At 39.4% G+C, this 17,500-nt stretch overlaps 1 protein-coding gene across 4 annotated transcripts in view; it reads left to right on the top strand.

The window, feature by feature from the left end:
* The window catches only part of mipol1 (mirror-image polydactyly 1), an 86,735-nt gene that overhangs the window by 62,318 nt on the left and 6,917 nt on the right, over positions 1-17,500 (top strand). For all 4 annotated transcript variants that reach the window (XM_044375413.1, XM_044375411.1, XM_044375412.1 and 1 more), the window contains exons 12-13: positions 13,291-13,385; positions 16,232-16,444. In XM_044375413.1, coding sequence (XP_044231348.1) covers positions 13,291-13,385; positions 16,232-16,444 — 308 coding nt within the window. The remainder of the gene's footprint in view (positions 1-13,290; positions 13,386-16,231; positions 16,445-17,500) is intronic.

Raw genomic sequence — 17,500 nt, 5'->3', positions numbered from 1 at the left:
GATCTTAGTAGAATCAGTAGAATCAGTGTTTGGCTCGTCATCCTCTCCGTCTGCGTCTGTTTCCTTCTGCTGAAATATATTAAATGTTGTTATTAATGTAGCGCTCCGTCTTCTTTCTGCTTCCTGAAGTCTGTTAATTAGACTCGAGGGCTGCGGGGGGATTAGAGCCTGCAGAGCTTTTTAATTTCCACCAGAAACACCGACAGCTGCCATTAAATTCACCGCCAAACCGCCAGTGAGACGCCGAACAGCACAAGCAACACAAGCAGCACAAGCTCCCACCAGACTTTTAAAACCTCTGAACTTGAGCTTTCTATTATTAAACCAGAGCTTTCTACCAGACCTTTAAGCCTCTGAACCAGAGCTTTCTACCAGAGCTTGGGGTTGATTCATTAATTGATTGATTGTTTGATATACAGTGCTGCTTTAAAGTTTGTGAACCCTTAAGAATTTTCTCTGTTTCTGCATAAATATGACCTAAAACATGATCAGATTTTTAATGCTAAAGTCCTAAAACTAGATAAAGGGAACCTGATTAAACAAAAGAGACAAAAACATTAAACTTGTTCATTTATTTGTTGAGGAAAATTATCCAATTTTACATATTTGTGTGAGGCAAAAGTATGTGAACCCTTGCTTTCAGTAACTGTTGCAGCAATAACTTCAACCAAACGTTTCCAGTAACTGTTTATCAGCTCTGAATATTGGCTTGGTGGAACTTAAGCCTGTTCCTCCTCACAGAACAGTCTCAACTCAGGGACGTTGGTGGGCGTCTTTGAATTAACTGCCTGCTTCAGGTCCTTCAACTGCATTTCTACATGATTAAGGTCAGAACTTTGACTCGGCCGTTCCAAAACATGATCTTTCTTCTGCTCTAACCGTTCTTTGGTAGAACGACTTGTTGTTTAGGGTCGTTGTCTTACTGCATGACTCACTTTCTGATGAGTTTCAGTTCACAGACGGATATCTTGACATTTTCCTGTAGAATCTGCTGGTACGACTCAGAACTCAAAGCTCCATCAATGATTACAAGCTGTCCTGGTTCAGAGGCAGCAAAGCAGCCCAAACCATGATACCACCACCACCATGTTTCACAGATGGGTTCAGGTTCTTACGCTGGAATGCAGTGTTTGCTCATCGCCAAACATAAAGCTTCTCATTCAAGCCGAAAAGTTCAATTTTGGTCTCATCCATTCAGAGAACATTGTTCTAATCACCTTCTGGCTCCACATGGTCCTGAACGAACTGTAGACAGCAGAAATGTTCTGTTTGGAGAGTAGTGGGTTTTTCCTTATAACTCTGCCATGAACACCATTGATGTTCAATGTTCTCCTGATGGTGGACTCATTAACATGGACTGTAGCCACTGCAAGAGAGACCTTTAGTTTCCTAGATGTTACCCTGGGGTCTGTTGTGGCCTCCTGGACTATTACACACCTGCTCTTGTGTGATTTTTGTTGTTCGACCACTCCTGGGGAGGGTAACAGTGGTGTTGGACGTCTTCAATTTGTACATGATCTGTCTGACAGTTGACTGGTGGAGTCCAAACTCTTTAGAAATGGTTTTGTAACCTTTTCCAGCCTGGTGAGCATCAACAACTCTTCTTCTAAGGTCGTCAGAAATCTCCTTTGTTTGAGCCATGACACACTTCCACAAGCGTGTTATGAAGCTCAGACTTTGATGGTGAAGACCCAGATTTCTCTTCTTTAAATAAGGCAGGGCCTCCCAGACACTTGATTGTCATCCCATTGATTGAAACGCACAACTCTAATTAGCCTTTCAAATGAACTGATAATCCCAGATCCACATACAAATATTTAACATTCGATCATTTTCCTCAATAAATAAACAAACAAGTGTAAGGTTTTTGTCTCATTTGTTTAACTGATGTGTCTTTATCTAGTTTTAGGACTTGCATGGAAATCTGACTACGTTTTAAGTCATATTTATGCAGAAATAGAGCAAATTCTAAAGGGTTCACAAACTGTAAACCTCTGTTTTACAAACTAGAAAAGTCCAAATCTTCTGTAGAGAACGTTCATATTCTCTCTACTGAAACATTTAAATCAGTTTAAATATCTCAACATGCTGAGTCTTTGTGAGGCAGCAGCAGCTAAAGAAGAAGGTGGTGAAGTTGAAGCACTGAAAGGACTTGGAGTGGCAGCTCAAACAGGATTAATGGAAGAAGTTGGAGTGCTGTTAACATCGAAAGTGGGAGTGCAAACAGTAGATGGAGTTGAATCAGAGTTGAAGTGTCAGTGATTTAACAGCAGTAACAGTCATCTTTGTAGCAGTTTGGGCAACTTATGTTTGTAGTAGTTATAGTAGTAAAGTAGAAGTAGTCACACATAGTAAGTTAGTGTGAGTAGTAGTAGTAAGTTTGAGTAGTAGTGGTAAGTTAGTGTGAGTAGTAGTAGTAAGTTAGTGTGAGTAGCAGTAGTAAGTTAGTGCAAGTGGTAGTGGTAAGTTAGTGTGAGTAGTAGTAGTAAGTTAGTGTGAGTATCAGTAGTAAGTTAGTGCGAGTAGTAGTAGTAAGTTAGTGTGAGTAGCAGTAGTAAGTTAGTGTGAGTAGCAGTAGTAAGTTAGTGTGAGTAGTAGTAGTAAGTTAGTGTGAGTATCAGTAGTAAGTTAGTGCGAGTAGCAGTAGTAAGTTAGTGTGAGTAGCAGTAGTAAGTTAGTGTGAGTAGCAGTAGTAAGTTAGTGTGAGTAGCAGTAGTAAGTTAGTGCGAGTAGCAGTAGTAAGTTAGTGTGAGTAGCAGTAGTAAGTTAGTGTGAGTAGCAGTAGTAAGTTAGTGCGAGTAGCAGTAGTAAGTTAGTGTGAGTAGCAGTAGTAAGTTAGTGTGAGTAGTAGTAGTAAGTTTGAGTAGTAGTGGTAAGTTAGTGTGAGTAGTAGTAGTAAGTTTGAGTAGCAGTAGTAAGTTAGTGTGAGTAGCAGTAGTAAGTTAGTGTGAGTAGCAGTAGTAAGTTAGTGTGAGTAGCAGTAGTAAGTTTGAGTAGTAGTGGTAAGTTAGTGTGAGTAGCAGTAGTAAGTTTGAGTAGTAGTGGTAAGTTAGTGTGAGTAGTAGTAGTAAGTTTGAGTAGCAGTAGTAAGTTAGTGTGAGTAGCAGTAGTAAGTTAGTGTGAGTAGCAGTAGTAAGTTTGAGTAGCAGTAGTAAGTTAGTGTGAGTAGCAGTAGTAAGTTAGTGTGAGTAGCAGTAGTAAGTTAGTGTGAGTAGTAGTAGTAAGTTTGAGTAGTAGTGGTAAGTTAGTGTGAGTAGCAGTAGTAAGTTAGTGCGAGTAGCAGTAGTAAGTTAGTGTGAGTAGCAGTAGTAAGTTAGTGTGAGTAGTAGTAGTAAGTTTGAGTAGTAGTGGTAAGTTAGTGTGAGTAGTAGTAGTAAGTTTGAGTAGCAGTAGTAAGTTAGTGCGAGTAGTAGTGGTAAGTTAGTGTGAGTAGCAGTAGTAAGTTAGTGTGAGTAGTAGTAGTAAGTTAGTGTGAGTAGTAGTAGTAAGTTTGAGTAGTAGTAGTAAGTTAGTGTGAGTAGCAGTAGTAAGTTAGTGCGAGTAGTAGTGGTAAGTTAGTGTGAGTAGCAGTAGTAAGTTAGTGTGAGTAGTAGTAGTAAGTTAGTGTGAGTAACAGTAGTAAGTTAGTGCGAGTAGCAGTAGTAAGTTAGTGTGAGTAGCAGTAGTAAGTTAGTGTGAGTAACAGTAGTAAGTTAGTGCGAGTAGCAGTAGTAAGTTAGTGTGAGTAGCAGTAGTAAGTTAGTGTGAGTATTAGTAGTAAGTTAGTGTGAGTAACAGTAGTAAGTTAGTGCGAGTAGCAGTAGTAAGGTAGTGTGAGTAGCAGTAGTAAGTTAGTGTGAGTAACAGTAGTAAGTTAGTGCGAGTAGCAGTAGTAAGTTAGTGTGAGTAGTAGTAGTAAGTTAGTGTGAGTAACAGTAGTAAGTTAGTGTGAGTAGTAGTAGTAAGTTAGTGCGAGTAGTTGAGGTAAGTTTGTGCGAGTAGTAGTGGTAAGTTAGTGCGAGTAGTAGTGGTAAGTTAGTGCGAGTAGTTGAGGTAAGTTAGTGCGAGTAGTAGTAAGTTAGTGTGAGTAGTAGTGGTAAGTTTGTGCGAGTAGTAGTGGTAAGTTAGTGCGAGTAGTAGTAGTAAGTTAGTGCGAGTAGCAGTAGTAAGTTAGTGCGAGTAGTAGTTGTAAGTTAGTGCGAGTAGTAGTAGTAAGTTAGTGTGAGTGGTAGTGGTAAGTTCGTGTGAGTAGTAGTAAGTTAGTGTGAGTAGTAGTAGTAAGTTAGTGTGAGTGGTAGTGGTAAGTTAGTGGTAAGTTTGTGTGAGTAGTAGTAGTAAGTTAGTGTGAGTAGTAGTAGTAAGTTAGTGGTAAGTTCGTGTGAGTAGTAGTAGTAAGTTCGTGTGAGTAGTAGTAGTAAGTTAGTGGTAAGTTTGTGTGAGTAGTAGTAGTAAGTTAGTGTGAGTAGTAGTAGTAGTAAGTTAGTGCAAGTAGTAGTAGTAAGTTTGTGTGAGTAGTAGTAGTAAGTTAGTGTGAGTAGTAGTAGTAAGTTCGTGTGCGTAGTAGTAGTAAGTTAGTGCAAGTGGTAGTGGTAAGTTAGAGGTAAGTTTGTGTGAGTAGTAGTAGTAAGTTAGTGTGAGTAGTAGTAGTAAGTTCGTGTGAGTAGTAGTAGTAAGTTAGTGTGAGTGGTAGTGGTAAGTTAGTGGTAAGTTCGTGTGAGTAGTAGTAGTAAGTTCGTGTGAGTAGTAGTAGTAAGTTAGTGTGAGTAGTAGTAGTAAGTTCGTGTGAGTAGTAGTAGTAAGTTAGTGTGAGTAGTAGTAGTAAGTTCCTGTGAGTAGTAGTAGTAAGTTAGTGTGAGTAGTAGTAGTAAGTTCGTGTGAGTAGTAGTAGTAAGTTAGTAAGTTAGTAAGTTAGTGTGAGTGGTAGTGGTAAGTCAGTGGTAAGTTAGTGTGAGTAGTAGTAGTAAGTTCGTGTGAGTAGTAGTAGTAAGTTAGTGTGAGTAGTAGTAGTAAGTTCGTGTGAGTAGTAGTAAGTTCGTGTGAGTAGTAGTAGTAAGTTCCTGTGAGTAGTAGTAGTAAGTTAGTGTGAGTAGTAGTAGTAAGTTAGTGTGAGTGGTAGTGGTAAGTTCGTGTGAGTAGTAGTAGTAAGTTCGTGTGAGTAGTAGTAGTAGTAAGTTAGTGCAAGTAGTAGTAGTAAGTTTGTGTGAGTAGTAGTAGTAAGTTAGTGTGAGTAGTAGTAGTAAGTTCGTGTGAGTAGTAGTAGTAAGTTAGTGTGAGTGGTAGTGGTAAGTTAGTGGTAAGTTTGTGTGAGTAGTAGTAGTAAGTTAGTGTGAGTAGTAGTAGTAAGTTAGTGTGAGTAGTAGTAGTAAGTTCGTGTGAGTAGTAGTAGTAAGTTAGTGTGAGTGGTAGTGGTAAGTTAGTGGTAAGTTCGTGTGAGTAGTAGTAGTAAGTTCGTGTGAGTAGTAGTAGTAAGTTAGTGTGAGTAGTAGTAGTAAGTTCGTGTGAGTAGTAGTAGTAAGTTCGTGTGAGTAGTAGTAGTAAGTTAGTGTGAGTAGTAGTAGTAAGTTCGTGTGAGTAGTGGTAGTAAGTTCGTGTGAGTGGCAGTAGTAAGTTAGTGGTAAGTTCATGTGAGTAGTAGTAGTAAGTTAGTGTGAGTAGTAGTAGTAGTCAGTGCGAGTAGTAGTGGTAAGTTCGTGTGAGTAGTAGTAAGTTAGTGCGAGTAGTAGTAGTAAGTTAGTGCGAGTAGTAGTTGTAAGTTAGTGCGAGTAGTAGTAGTAAGTTAGTGGTAAGTTCATGTGAGTAGTAGTAGTAAGTTAGTGCGAGTAGTAGTTGTAAGTTAGTGCGAGTAGTAGTAGTAAGTTAGTGGTAAGTTCATGTGAGTAGTAGTAGTAAGTTAGTGGTAAGTTCATGTGAGTAGTAGTAGTAAGTTAGTGTGAGTAGTAGTAGTAGTCAGTGCGAGTAGTAGTGGTAAGTTCGTGTGAGTAGTAGTAAGTTAGTGCGAGTAGTAGTAGTAAGTTAGTGCGAGTAGTAGTTGTAAGTTAGTGTGAGTAGTAGTAGTAAGTTAGTGTGAGTGGTAGTGGTAAGTTAGTGGTAAGTTCGTGTGAGTAGTAGTAGTAAGTTCATGTGAGTAGTAGTAGTAAGTTAGTGTGAGTAGTAGTAGTAAGTTCGTGTGAGTAGTAGTAGTAAGTTAGTGTGAGTAGTAGTAGTAAGTTCGTGTGAGTAGTAGTAGTAAGTTAGTGTGAGTGGTAGTGGTAAGTTAGTGGTAAGTTTGTGTGAGTAGTAGTAGTAAGTTAGTGTGAGTAGTAGTAGTAAGTTCGTGTGAGTAGTAGTAGTAAGTTAGTGTGAGTGGTAGTAGTAAGTTCGTGTGAGTAGCAGTAGTAAGTTCGTGTGAGTAGTAGTGGTAAGTTCGTGTGAGTAGTAGTAGTAAGTTAGTGTGAGTAGTAGTAGTAAGTTAGTGTGAGTAGTAGTAGTAAGTTCGTGTGAGTAGTAGTAGTAAGTTCCTGTGAGTAGTAGTAGTAAGTTCGTGTGAGTAGTAGTAGTAAGTTCCTGTGAGTAGTAGTAGTAAGTTCCTGTGAGTAGTAGCAGTAAGTTAGTGTGAGTAGTAGTAGTAAGTTCGTGTGAGTAGTAGTAGTAAGTTAGTGGTAAGTTCATGCGAGTAGTAGTAAGTTAGTGTGAGCAGTAAGTGCAGTAGGATTGGTAGCAGTAGTTTTGTTAGTACTAGCAGTAGTCAGGTAGTAATATTAGTAATAGCAGCAGTAGGATTAGTACAGGTACTGATAGTAACAGTACTGCTAGTGGTAATAATAGTAGTAATGTTCAATAAGTGGATGAAACTGATGTAAATGAACTCATAGCTGCTGTCTGTCACAACTTCAATAGACTGTCAGCTGAGTGGGGGGCTCGTTTGTTACAAACTGCTCCTTTAACTCCTCATGTTAAAGGTCATTTAGTCCTCTCCCCTTCTGTCACCTCCTCATCCTAAATGACACCTCCTCCTCCTCCCCCTCTTTGGTTGACCTTAACTCCTCATGTTAAAGGTCAGCTCTGCGTCACTCCTGCTCACTGATCATCTCATTTGGAAATTATTCTGATTAATAAGTTGTGCGGCTCTTTTGAAGCGTCTCGTCTGGCCCGGCTGGAGAAGACACATATTGACTCTCAGGGTTTGGTTTCTCTTTTGATGTCTCACTTTAAACTCGGAGACATTGAGCTTTAATTAGCATAGAGGAGGAGGAGGAGGAGGAGGAGGCCATGATCAGGTCTGTAATCCCTGCTGGAGTCCACCTCCACACTGTTTGACCAGAGAAGCAGTGAGGCACATCGTCCTGTAACTATCAGCCCGCAGGTTCGATCCCTGCAGCAGTATCAGAGGTCAGCAGGTGAGGAGACAGGAGTCCATTTGTTTAGTTTCACCCAGGGCCAGATGTTGTAAAGCTTTTGTTTCTGTTTTCTTCTCACAAATAACATGTTGTATTACTCATGTTCTCTTGCATACTTATTGGTGTGAATGCTGACAAGCAGTCACACTTCTGTTCTTCAAATCTGTATTTATTTTCTTTCCTCTGTATGTTTTTCGATCGCTAACTACTTCTCCATACTTTCAGCCACAGAAACCTATCAAATATCAAAAGGTTCAGCTCTTTGAAGACATTTGCTCTGGTACTTTTATTCCTTCTAGCATATTCCAGTGATTTTATATCATTTTCAAAAATAATTAAATTTATAATGGAAAGTCTATGGGAGGAATGTTTGAAAGTTGATATCTCAAAAACTAAAAGTGCTGCAGTATAATTATACTTCATGTACAGGTGTCGCATGTGGAAATGCTTCACATATTAAAACATGGGACCAACAGCGCCACCATGTGATCAATTATTATGTGTTTTACATTTTGGCTAAACTCATGAACCATGAGGCCTTTCAAAACAATATTTGCACAGTGTGATCCTCGGATGATGCCGAGTAGACTGATATAGGCCACGCCCATTTCTGACCGGAAAAATTTTCCCTCATTTTGGATTTTTTTGTGAACAAATTTTTTGCTTTCATTGGAACATATTGCATCTAATCTTCACCGAACTTGGTACAGACCATATTTAGACGACCCTGAACAGAACTTAGGAGTTTATTTTTTGGTATCATTTACCGTTTGTCTGTAATTAGTTACGAAACTTTTGAATGCGTGGCCCGATGCACCTAACAGGCCATAACTCTTCAACACTGAAATTGATTACAACCAGTTTAGGGAATGTTGTACATACAGACACACTGCACAAGTGTGTAAGATTTAATATAATTCTGCCCACAGGCACTACTGTAATATTATAACATGATATTTCTGCAATTCTGTTGTCTTAAATAAAATTAAACTTGGTACACAAGTTCTCCATGAGAATCTGCACAACATACTGAATTATGGCACCAACAGCCCCACCTTGTGGTCATTAGTAAAACACCACCATACTACTTATTAACTGCCATGTCTTATAAATGTAATATGTCATGGTAACCAAATTCTGTAAAGTTGCACAGATGTTGATGCTGAACAAGTCTTTACTATTTACAGCAACGCTTTGTAATTTATTTCAGCTATCACCATTCACATGCATTTTACGCAGGAAAATTAGTTATTATTTTAATTCCATACATTTCTTTGCTTGCATAAATTTGTATAAATGTACATATGTAATGACTTATTGTAAAAAAAAAAAGATTTTTTGTCACCTATCTCCTAAACTTTTTATGCGACCAAGACGTTCCATATGTCAAACTGTGTGGAATTCTTTGTAGATTTATGCTCTGACTTTTATTATTGATACCATTTATACTTTTTGATTCATTAATGTTTAAATAATAATACAGACTTTCATTGTATTTATAAATCAGCCACTGTGTACAGTAGCAACTCCATTCAAATTTCAAAATGCTCAGTATGACATGCTGATCGAACATGCACACTTTCATATTGATGACAATTATGGTTAATGAGTTATAAAATACATGGAGGTTAATGAAGCCCCATCCACTCCCAGTGTATGTGTGGGCTTCACTGACCGTCATGAAGCTCATACATTTAATGCAGTGGAAACTCCGTTCAGTCTCCACATGCTTATCACCCCTTCATGATTATAAAACTCATAGTTTGACATGTAACATACGTTAAGCCAATGAACTGTTTCCAGTTCCAGTGTGCTAATAACAGGCATCATTTACAGAAGCAAGACATATTTACTTCAACATGCAAATGAACTGTGATGGACCACATAATTCGAGACCACTTCGTATGCATATAATTCCAAACTACTGCAAAACATCAATGCAAAACCAAACTAGTCAGCTGACAGCAATCACAGACATTGTCTTCAGGAAATGCTCTTTTTCTTAGTTATGTTACTAAAAAACAATTATTATGGAGAGAAAAATGGGCCAATGTTGATAATTAATTTTACATATGTGATTGTTTTGTAATGACTAACAGTGGTGTTTTGGTTTGTGTTACATTTATTTGTCATTTTAAGCGTTTATTAGATGTCGACAGTAGATAAATGAAAGGAAACAAGGGGAGAGAGAGGGACAGGGAATGACAGGCAACAAAGGGCCACTGCTGAAAATGGGACTGTGGACTTGGTTTTCAATGACCTGTGAAGACAGTATCAGCTAGAAATGTTCAGACCAATCCTAAGAATCTGTATCTGGGCTTAAATAAAATCAGATCAGATGTGGATCTTTTCTGTCCTGTGTTCGGTGTTGCAGCTGCTCTCCTCTGCAGAGCAGCATCTGACTGCAGATCAGAGTCAACATCAGAGATCAGAGTAGAAAACCTTCAGTGAGCAGCTTCTCATGTTCAGCCACACTGAGCTTCACTTTCAGCTTTGGTTAAAATGACAACTGTGATTCTATCTCTCTCTCTCTCTCCGTTGTTTGAGTTGAGTTGTGTATATTTTGCGCCTCTTTGATTCTTTTATTTCATCCCTTCGGTGTTCAGTGCTTTCTACCTCGTTCATTTTAGACTGACTGACTAATGAGCTGCTGCTTCAGTAAATCAACAGCTTTAAAATTTCTTTTTTAATATATATGTGCTTATTATTTTTTGGGAGCATAGAGGGAATACAGACAAACCAAAAAAATATCTACAAACAAACACAGCACATTAATGATAATAACAGGAACCACAGTCATAAATTAAATTGAATACAAAGCAGTTTTTCTTTAACCCTCAGAGACCCGTGGTGGCGTCTGTGATCTCGGCCGAGTCTTTTAGAGGCTCACGTTTAAAGCTGCAGTGAAGATTCTGGTATCATGTGAAACCAGATGACCTCAGGCAATGTCATGTTATGCTAGCTTGTTGGGAAAGGGGCTAAAACTGGCATTGCACTTTTTCAAAGGGGTCCCTTGACCTCTCACCTTAAGATATCTGATTGAAAATGGGTTCTATGGTTGCCCACTCTATTCTAATCCCATGCAGTCTTTTGCTGCAGTATAAATTGGGTCTGACTGGAAAACTGAGACTCTTGTTGATTCAATGAGTCCAACTGTATTCATGTGTGATGATTGCAGTCACCATAGCAACCATTTCATTACAGTGAGATTTTATGAAACTTGACCTCACTGTATAAAATGACCTATTGTTACCTCGAGGGCGTTCAGAGGATGTTTGGCTTTCCTGGTTATACTGACAATAAGGAGGTTTCTGAGCAGTTTCCAGAACAGAAGTGCTCGCCATCCATTGGCTGGAAAATGTCATTCTTACAGAAATCTCCAAATGTTAAAAGTTTTTGATACCAAATCACAGCATGAATTTTTCTGTTGTGTTCCTCAAGGTCTTGGTGGTATTTTGGAGGCATTTTTGACCATTTTTATCAATTTTAAAATGGTCAAAAATGGTTAAATTAGGCACCAAATCTGTTTAACAAATGATATCAACCCAAAAATTGCTGCAACAACTTATGAGACTTCATATACTTCCATCATAATGTTCTAAGCACGTAACCAAAACACAATGTTTATTACAGATTTATGACTAGAAGAACTTGACACACAATGCTGAGCTGCATCTCAAATTTATGTTCAGGCTCCCAGCTTTCAGATGATGAATTACCACTTCTATGTGGCAGATACTGTTTACCTGCTGCCCCCCTAAAGAAGACAAAAATGGGTCTATGGTGGGTCTCTAAGGGTTAAAGAGTACAAAAGTCTATATACATAGTAAAAAAAAAGGAATATACACAGCAAGGTGTTTTACATTGAACACAACACATCAGTTTTTACCTTGAAAAATGCCAGTACAGGTTCTTATCTTACACCACCTCTGTCTTCACTATAAAATCTCTCCAGTTGTGATGTGTTTGCCATTTCTCTCCACCAATCATACAAATGTACAGATTTATTTTTTTTATTGTATTTATTTATTGGGACAGTGTGCAGTTTTAAACATGAAAGATGCACTGCACCGATGTTAGCTCAAAGCTAATTTACATCCACAGTCCCCAACAATCAAAACATACAACAGCACAACAACAAACAGTACAAAATACAAAGCTACACACAACAGCACATCACATACACCCACAATGTCAATTAGAAATTAATAATGTAAACTTGTCACATTAAAAGCAAGACGACCTGCACTAATGAGACGACCATAGATGGAGACATGGATGGACACAGCTGATTGGTCTTTAGTAGATTTTTTAATTTGGCCTTGAATGTGTTGATTGAACTGCAGATCCAAACAAAAGAGCCATTTCTTCATACTTATTGGCCAAAGATGAGGAACTTATTGTTCTATGAGAGGATCAGGTTCCCAGCGTTTTCCAAAAGCTTTGAATAAACAATGATACAACACAATATGTGTAAAATTTACTGCATGATCAGAGAATGAGTTAAATCACTGATTGTAGACTTATTTCAGGAATAAAGCTGTAACTTTTCCTGTGTAACGTTTTAAACTGTATAAAATGCCTGTTTACTCTTCAAACATCCGTAGCAGCTGTAAATTTGACAGGTTTGCGGTGTGTTCAGTGTTTACACAGTAAAAACAGTTAAAATCCTGGCAGCAGTCAGACTGTAGTCTCTGGATGTTCAGTGTGCTGTTGTCTCGGTGAGCTGATAAAAGTCAAACCCTCATTATGAAGTGTGTTGACACTCATGTTAGTTAATTAGTTAATTAATCCTTTATTTAATCAGGAAGTCTAACTGAGATCAAGATCTTAATCTCTTTCAATGGAGACCTGCGCACATGTATTTATTTTATTTTTATTTAACCAGAAAGCCTCTTGAGATTCATGATCTCCTTTACAAGAGAGACGAGGCCAAAATGGCAGCGAGAGATAAACATCACAGAAAAACGCGTCATTCATTTACACAAATAACACAATAAAACAGGAGCTGTGAGACGAGATCAGATGTGACCATTTAAAATGGTTCCAGGCCGAGAGTGCAGAGTAGTTCAGCTGTTAGAAACAGCTCATTTACCATGGAGGGCTTTATTAATGGAATGAATCATGGACCAAGCGAGGCATCACCTCCTTTTGCCAAATAATAACAAATGGAAATCTTAATAATTTTGTGGATTTATGGCAGTGAAGTTTTTACCCGTACTCAGAGATCCACCTCTTTCTAAAGGAAATAAGAGACTCTGATATGTAGTGACGCTTATCATTCAAAACATACTGAAGGCATCGTAGGCAGAAAATATGAGGGCTTCTCCTCAATGAATAAAAAATAACATAGTGATATGAGAGGAAACCCAGTCTGCTTCCACTGACTGGTTGTTCTGGAGAGATTTCTGCTGGAAGAACTAGAGGAACCCTCCCACCACCTCTTATCAACATAATCACCTCTTTTTGCTCAGTGGAGAAAATGACTTTTACCCTTCGACTCCAAAAGGAGAAGGCGGATAAACGCTGGGAAAAATGGGATTGCTATAATTTTCCTACTATACTTTTTCTGTCTTAACCCTTTAACTGTGTTATGAACTGTAAATGTGTTTTTCTTTGACTGATTGTGCTGTTTTTGTCCCAGATCCCATCTGTTCTCTGTCCATACAAAAACTAAAAGTATTAAAAACATGAAATGAAGCGGTTCAGTTAACGTGTATAATGAGTCTGATGCAGCTGAGCTCAAACGAACTCACAACACGATCACAAGTAGCACTTAATGTTTTAAAATGTAGTGATTGACAGGACTGACAGCTAGTGACAATCAGGTGCTTCATCATCTTTCATCATCATCATCGTTCACACAGGTCGACTGTTGGTGTCTTATCAATGAGTTTACTACCAGTGGTGACATGTGATGGTTTTATCCAATCAGGAGGACCTGCTGAGGCTTCAGAGAGAGCGAGACGCAGCTGTGGAGGACAGGCGCCGGCTGGAGGCGGAGCTACAGACACTACGAGCCAATCACAGGTCTTGGCTAACATCACACACACACACACAACAGTGAAAAAAGTTTAAATAAATAATGTTAATCTAATCAACTGACAGCAACACATGAAGCATCAGCAGCTCACAGATTCGAGACGGTTTGTACACTGTCGCAGCGGTGGGTGGAGCTAAACATGAAGCCCCGCCCCCACTCCCAGTGGCAATGAGGGCTTCTCAAAAAGCTTCTTTACTTCCCCACATTTTGTTCTCCGTTTCACTCAATAAAAAGTTATTGAAAAGGGAAAATAAAGCTTTACAAACTCACAGTAGTATAACTAGCTTGCTGGCTTAGCTTGTTCACTAATGGGACAATAAGTTGACACAGTTGTTTAAAGCTGTATTAGTATCATGTCTTCCTAACTGTGTGTCTGTATATAAAGGTGGATGTAGTGACGTCACTCATTGGTTTCATTGAAGCTGCTTTTCCTGCTAACAGGGCAGCTGTCGTAATCAAGTAACAAACTTAAAAAAGTTAAATATTGTGACAATAGTTCGACTTTAGAGATTGAGACCAGAATGACTCAACAATGAATGATTCAGAATTTCTCCAGTGAGAAGTTGAGGCTTTTTGAATGGGAGTCAGTTGGATCAGCTAGCGGTCGTCGGTGGCATTTTAAGGTACTTCAGCTTCAAGATGTGTTTGCCGCTTTATTTTTACTCCAACAGAGAAGCTTCAATAAAACAATGAAACATTGAAACCATTGAATCAATGTTTGACAGCTGCTATAATTTGCCACCTCTGTGTTTTTGATCTCATGTAATTCATAAATGAATTAATCAAAGAACTGAGGCTAGAAAAGCATATAAAACTATATGAAGTTCATGTCTAATTCAGACCTGACCTGATGTCTCAGATCAAGGTTTGCAGTAACAGACAGTAGGTCGGATGCTAAAGCTGAACTTTATTCAGATGAAGACGACACTTTACTTTCAATCTGTCAAAACAACACAACACAGAGTCTAATTGAATCAGGACGAACGTTTGTTAAAGGAACAGAAATAACAAACAATCACAGACTGACGTCACGTTCTAATAAATCAACTGAATCATATCAGATTCATGTTGAACACACTTTTAATGTAAACACAGATGATGAAAGTTGGTTTAAAATATATCGACCAAAATGTGCCTGAACCCTCATCAAAGAGTTTGATTGTATTACACTGTCTCATTAATTAATCAATCAATTCAATCAATCTTTATTTATATAGCACCAAATCACAACAGAAGTCATCTCAAGGCACTTTTCACATAGAGCAGGTCAAGACCGTACTCTTTAATATACAGAGACCCAACAATTCCCCCATGAGCAGCAGCAGGAAAAACTCCCCTTTAACGGGTAGAAACCTCAAGCAGACCCCGGCTCTTGGTGGGCGGCCATCTGCTTTGACTGGTTGGGTTGAGAGAGAGAAAGAGAGAGGGAAAGGGGGGGGCAGAATAACAACAATCATAACGATAACAATAACAACAGCAGCAGCAGACAGGGAAGGATGCCATCAGGACTGTGAAGGACCGCGAAGGTTCGGCCCAGAACCCAGGGGTTCCTGTGAGATGAGAAAGCACAAAAAACTCCGGGGAAGAAGCAAAGTTAGTGACGACATTGATGTTACATGAATGCATACAGATGGAGAGGAGGAGGAGGAGAGAGGAGCTCAGTGCATCATGGGAAGTCCCCCAGCAGTCTAGGCCTATAGCAGCATAACTAAGGGCTGATCCAAGGCGAGCCTGGTCGGCCCTAACTATAAGCTTTATCAAAAAGGAAAGTTTTAAGCCTACTCTTAAACATAGAGAGGGTGTCTGCACCCCGGACTGAATCTGGAAGATGGTTCCACAGGAGAGGAGCCTGATAGCTGAATTGACTAATTAATTGATCATCAGAATGTTCACAGATGTTATGAATTAATGAATCAGAAGTAATGATACTAACTATATAAGGTTTGTGTCTAATTCAGACCTGACACTAACAGCAACAGCAGCATCACAACAGTCACAGTGTAAAGTGCTGTTAGCGCCCCCTACAGGCTGCAGAGTTCATTACAGCCACAGTATAAACAAACAAACATCCTAACCAGACCTGAACCGCAGCGCTGTCGCATCATCAAACATCATTATTGATTAACAGTGACGTGTTTAAAGGTTTTATAAAACACAGACAGATGATGTCGTCCTGCTGATTACCGCCGTCGTTCTGGAGTCACATGATCAAACCGCAGATCTGGAGGTTAATCTAATCTGTATTTAATATTTGATATTGAACATGATGAACAACCTGCATCTGTACCATTTGGATCTGTTTCAGTCTATCAAATATGTTTACACTGTAATATTCCAGCAGCTGGGCGCCAATAAAATATGTAAAATAACAAAATAACCATCTCATAAAAAACAGTCATTTTCCATATTAAAATACAGTTCATAGCTTTAAATAAAAAATAAATAAAATCTTTTTTTTTTTGGTTTGGCTTTTTAATCATAAATAAGATATTTCCACCTATAAAAAATTAAATTCCCCATAAAAATATACTGACTATAAAACAGATAATCAGGTTTAATCAGGTTGTTGTAAAACAGGTAATGAGGTTTAGAATTGCATCAATCTACTGAAGATCATATTAAGTGTAATATGAGTTATATGTTTCATGTTATTTTACATTAGACATGTATTTTGTAATTTTATTGACATTTTCATGTATTTTTGAAATACAGTCTGAGAACATTTACACACATGCAGATAACAAGAAGCTTTGAACATGCCGCAGTGATGATGTCACAGTGATGTCACCATGATGATGTCACAGCTGATCAGTTTGTGTGTGTTCTCTCTCAGCTCTTGGGGACTCCTGACTCCTCCTCCATCTCTCGCCGCTGACTGCAGCTCTGCGGCGGCGGCAGCGGCGGGTCCCCTGCAGTCCCCGCCCCCCCCACAGGCCCCGCCCCCGAAGGCCCAGCTGCAGCAGCTGTCGAAGGAGAAGCAGAGCGTGGAGGCGGAGCTTCAACGCTGCCAGGAGGCGGAGCGAGAAGCCATCGATAGAGTTCGCAGGTACGTTACTGAACCAACCTGTAAAGATCTGCAGTTTCATCCTGCCGTCACCATGACAACACAAACACAAACAAGTCAGTAGAGCTGTGAAGTGAGAGGAGATATTTCTGGTTCCTGCAGTAAAATCCCCTTCAGACTGATCAACATGAAACTCTCATCACAGGAAAACACGAACAACTGTGTTAAAAAATATCTGCTTCAAAACTGAAGGAGAGACTTTAACTACGACTCCCAAGATGCATTTCATTCATTCATTTCCTCACACTTACACTGAAATGTCTCCGCCATCTAGCTTTCAACCCTTTCATAACTGACTTCACTGCTGTACGCTGAGATCCATCTGAGGGAACCTGCAGGATTAGACTCTGTTGACTTCCTGCATCCTCAGTTAAAGGCGCAGTCCTCCGAAATTCCCTCCCTGCCAGTTCAACACAGATTCAAAAGTTTAAAACGTTTGTTTAAAACTTGGCCAGAACTGTAATCATGACACCAACTAGTCATTATTTGTGGACTTGGGTTCATGCTATAAATGGTTTGTGTTTTGAACACCTATGGGAGATGTTAGACAGCGCTCTCCACCACCGTCATCAAAACATCTTCTGATCCACAAGAGTTCAGAGACCGTAGAATCAATAACAAGGCTGAGGAACAGCGTTCTGATTGGCTGACAGCTGGACTCAAATATCCAGTCAGTTTGGGTCAGCGGAGGCCTAAAGTTTAGAGAAGCAAGCTTGTGACTGGAGGGTCGCTGGTTCAATCCCCGGATCGACGGGATCGATCTCTGTGGGGAAGTGAAGCAGCAGCACTCGCCCCTCCCTCATTACCTCCTCTGAAGTGCCCTCGAGCAAGACACTGAACTCCAACTGCTGCAGCGGCAGCAGGTCAGACTGTGAATGTGATGTTCCTGTAAAAAAAATCAGACGGCAAAAAGTCACAGCTGACAGGAAGTGAGTTTGAACCTGTTTTCATTGGAAGATCACCTGCTGTGTGTGTCTGTGTGTGTGTGTGTGTGTGTGTCTGTGTGTGTGTGTGTGTCTGTGTGTGTGTGTGTGTCTG

This window comes from Thunnus albacares, chromosome 15, assembly GCF_914725855.1.
Source record: "Thunnus albacares chromosome 15, fThuAlb1.1, whole genome shotgun sequence".
Classification (NCBI taxonomy): domain Eukaryota; kingdom Metazoa; phylum Chordata; class Actinopteri; order Scombriformes; family Scombridae; genus Thunnus; species Thunnus albacares.
This window is presented reverse-complemented; position numbering and strand designations above follow the sequence as displayed.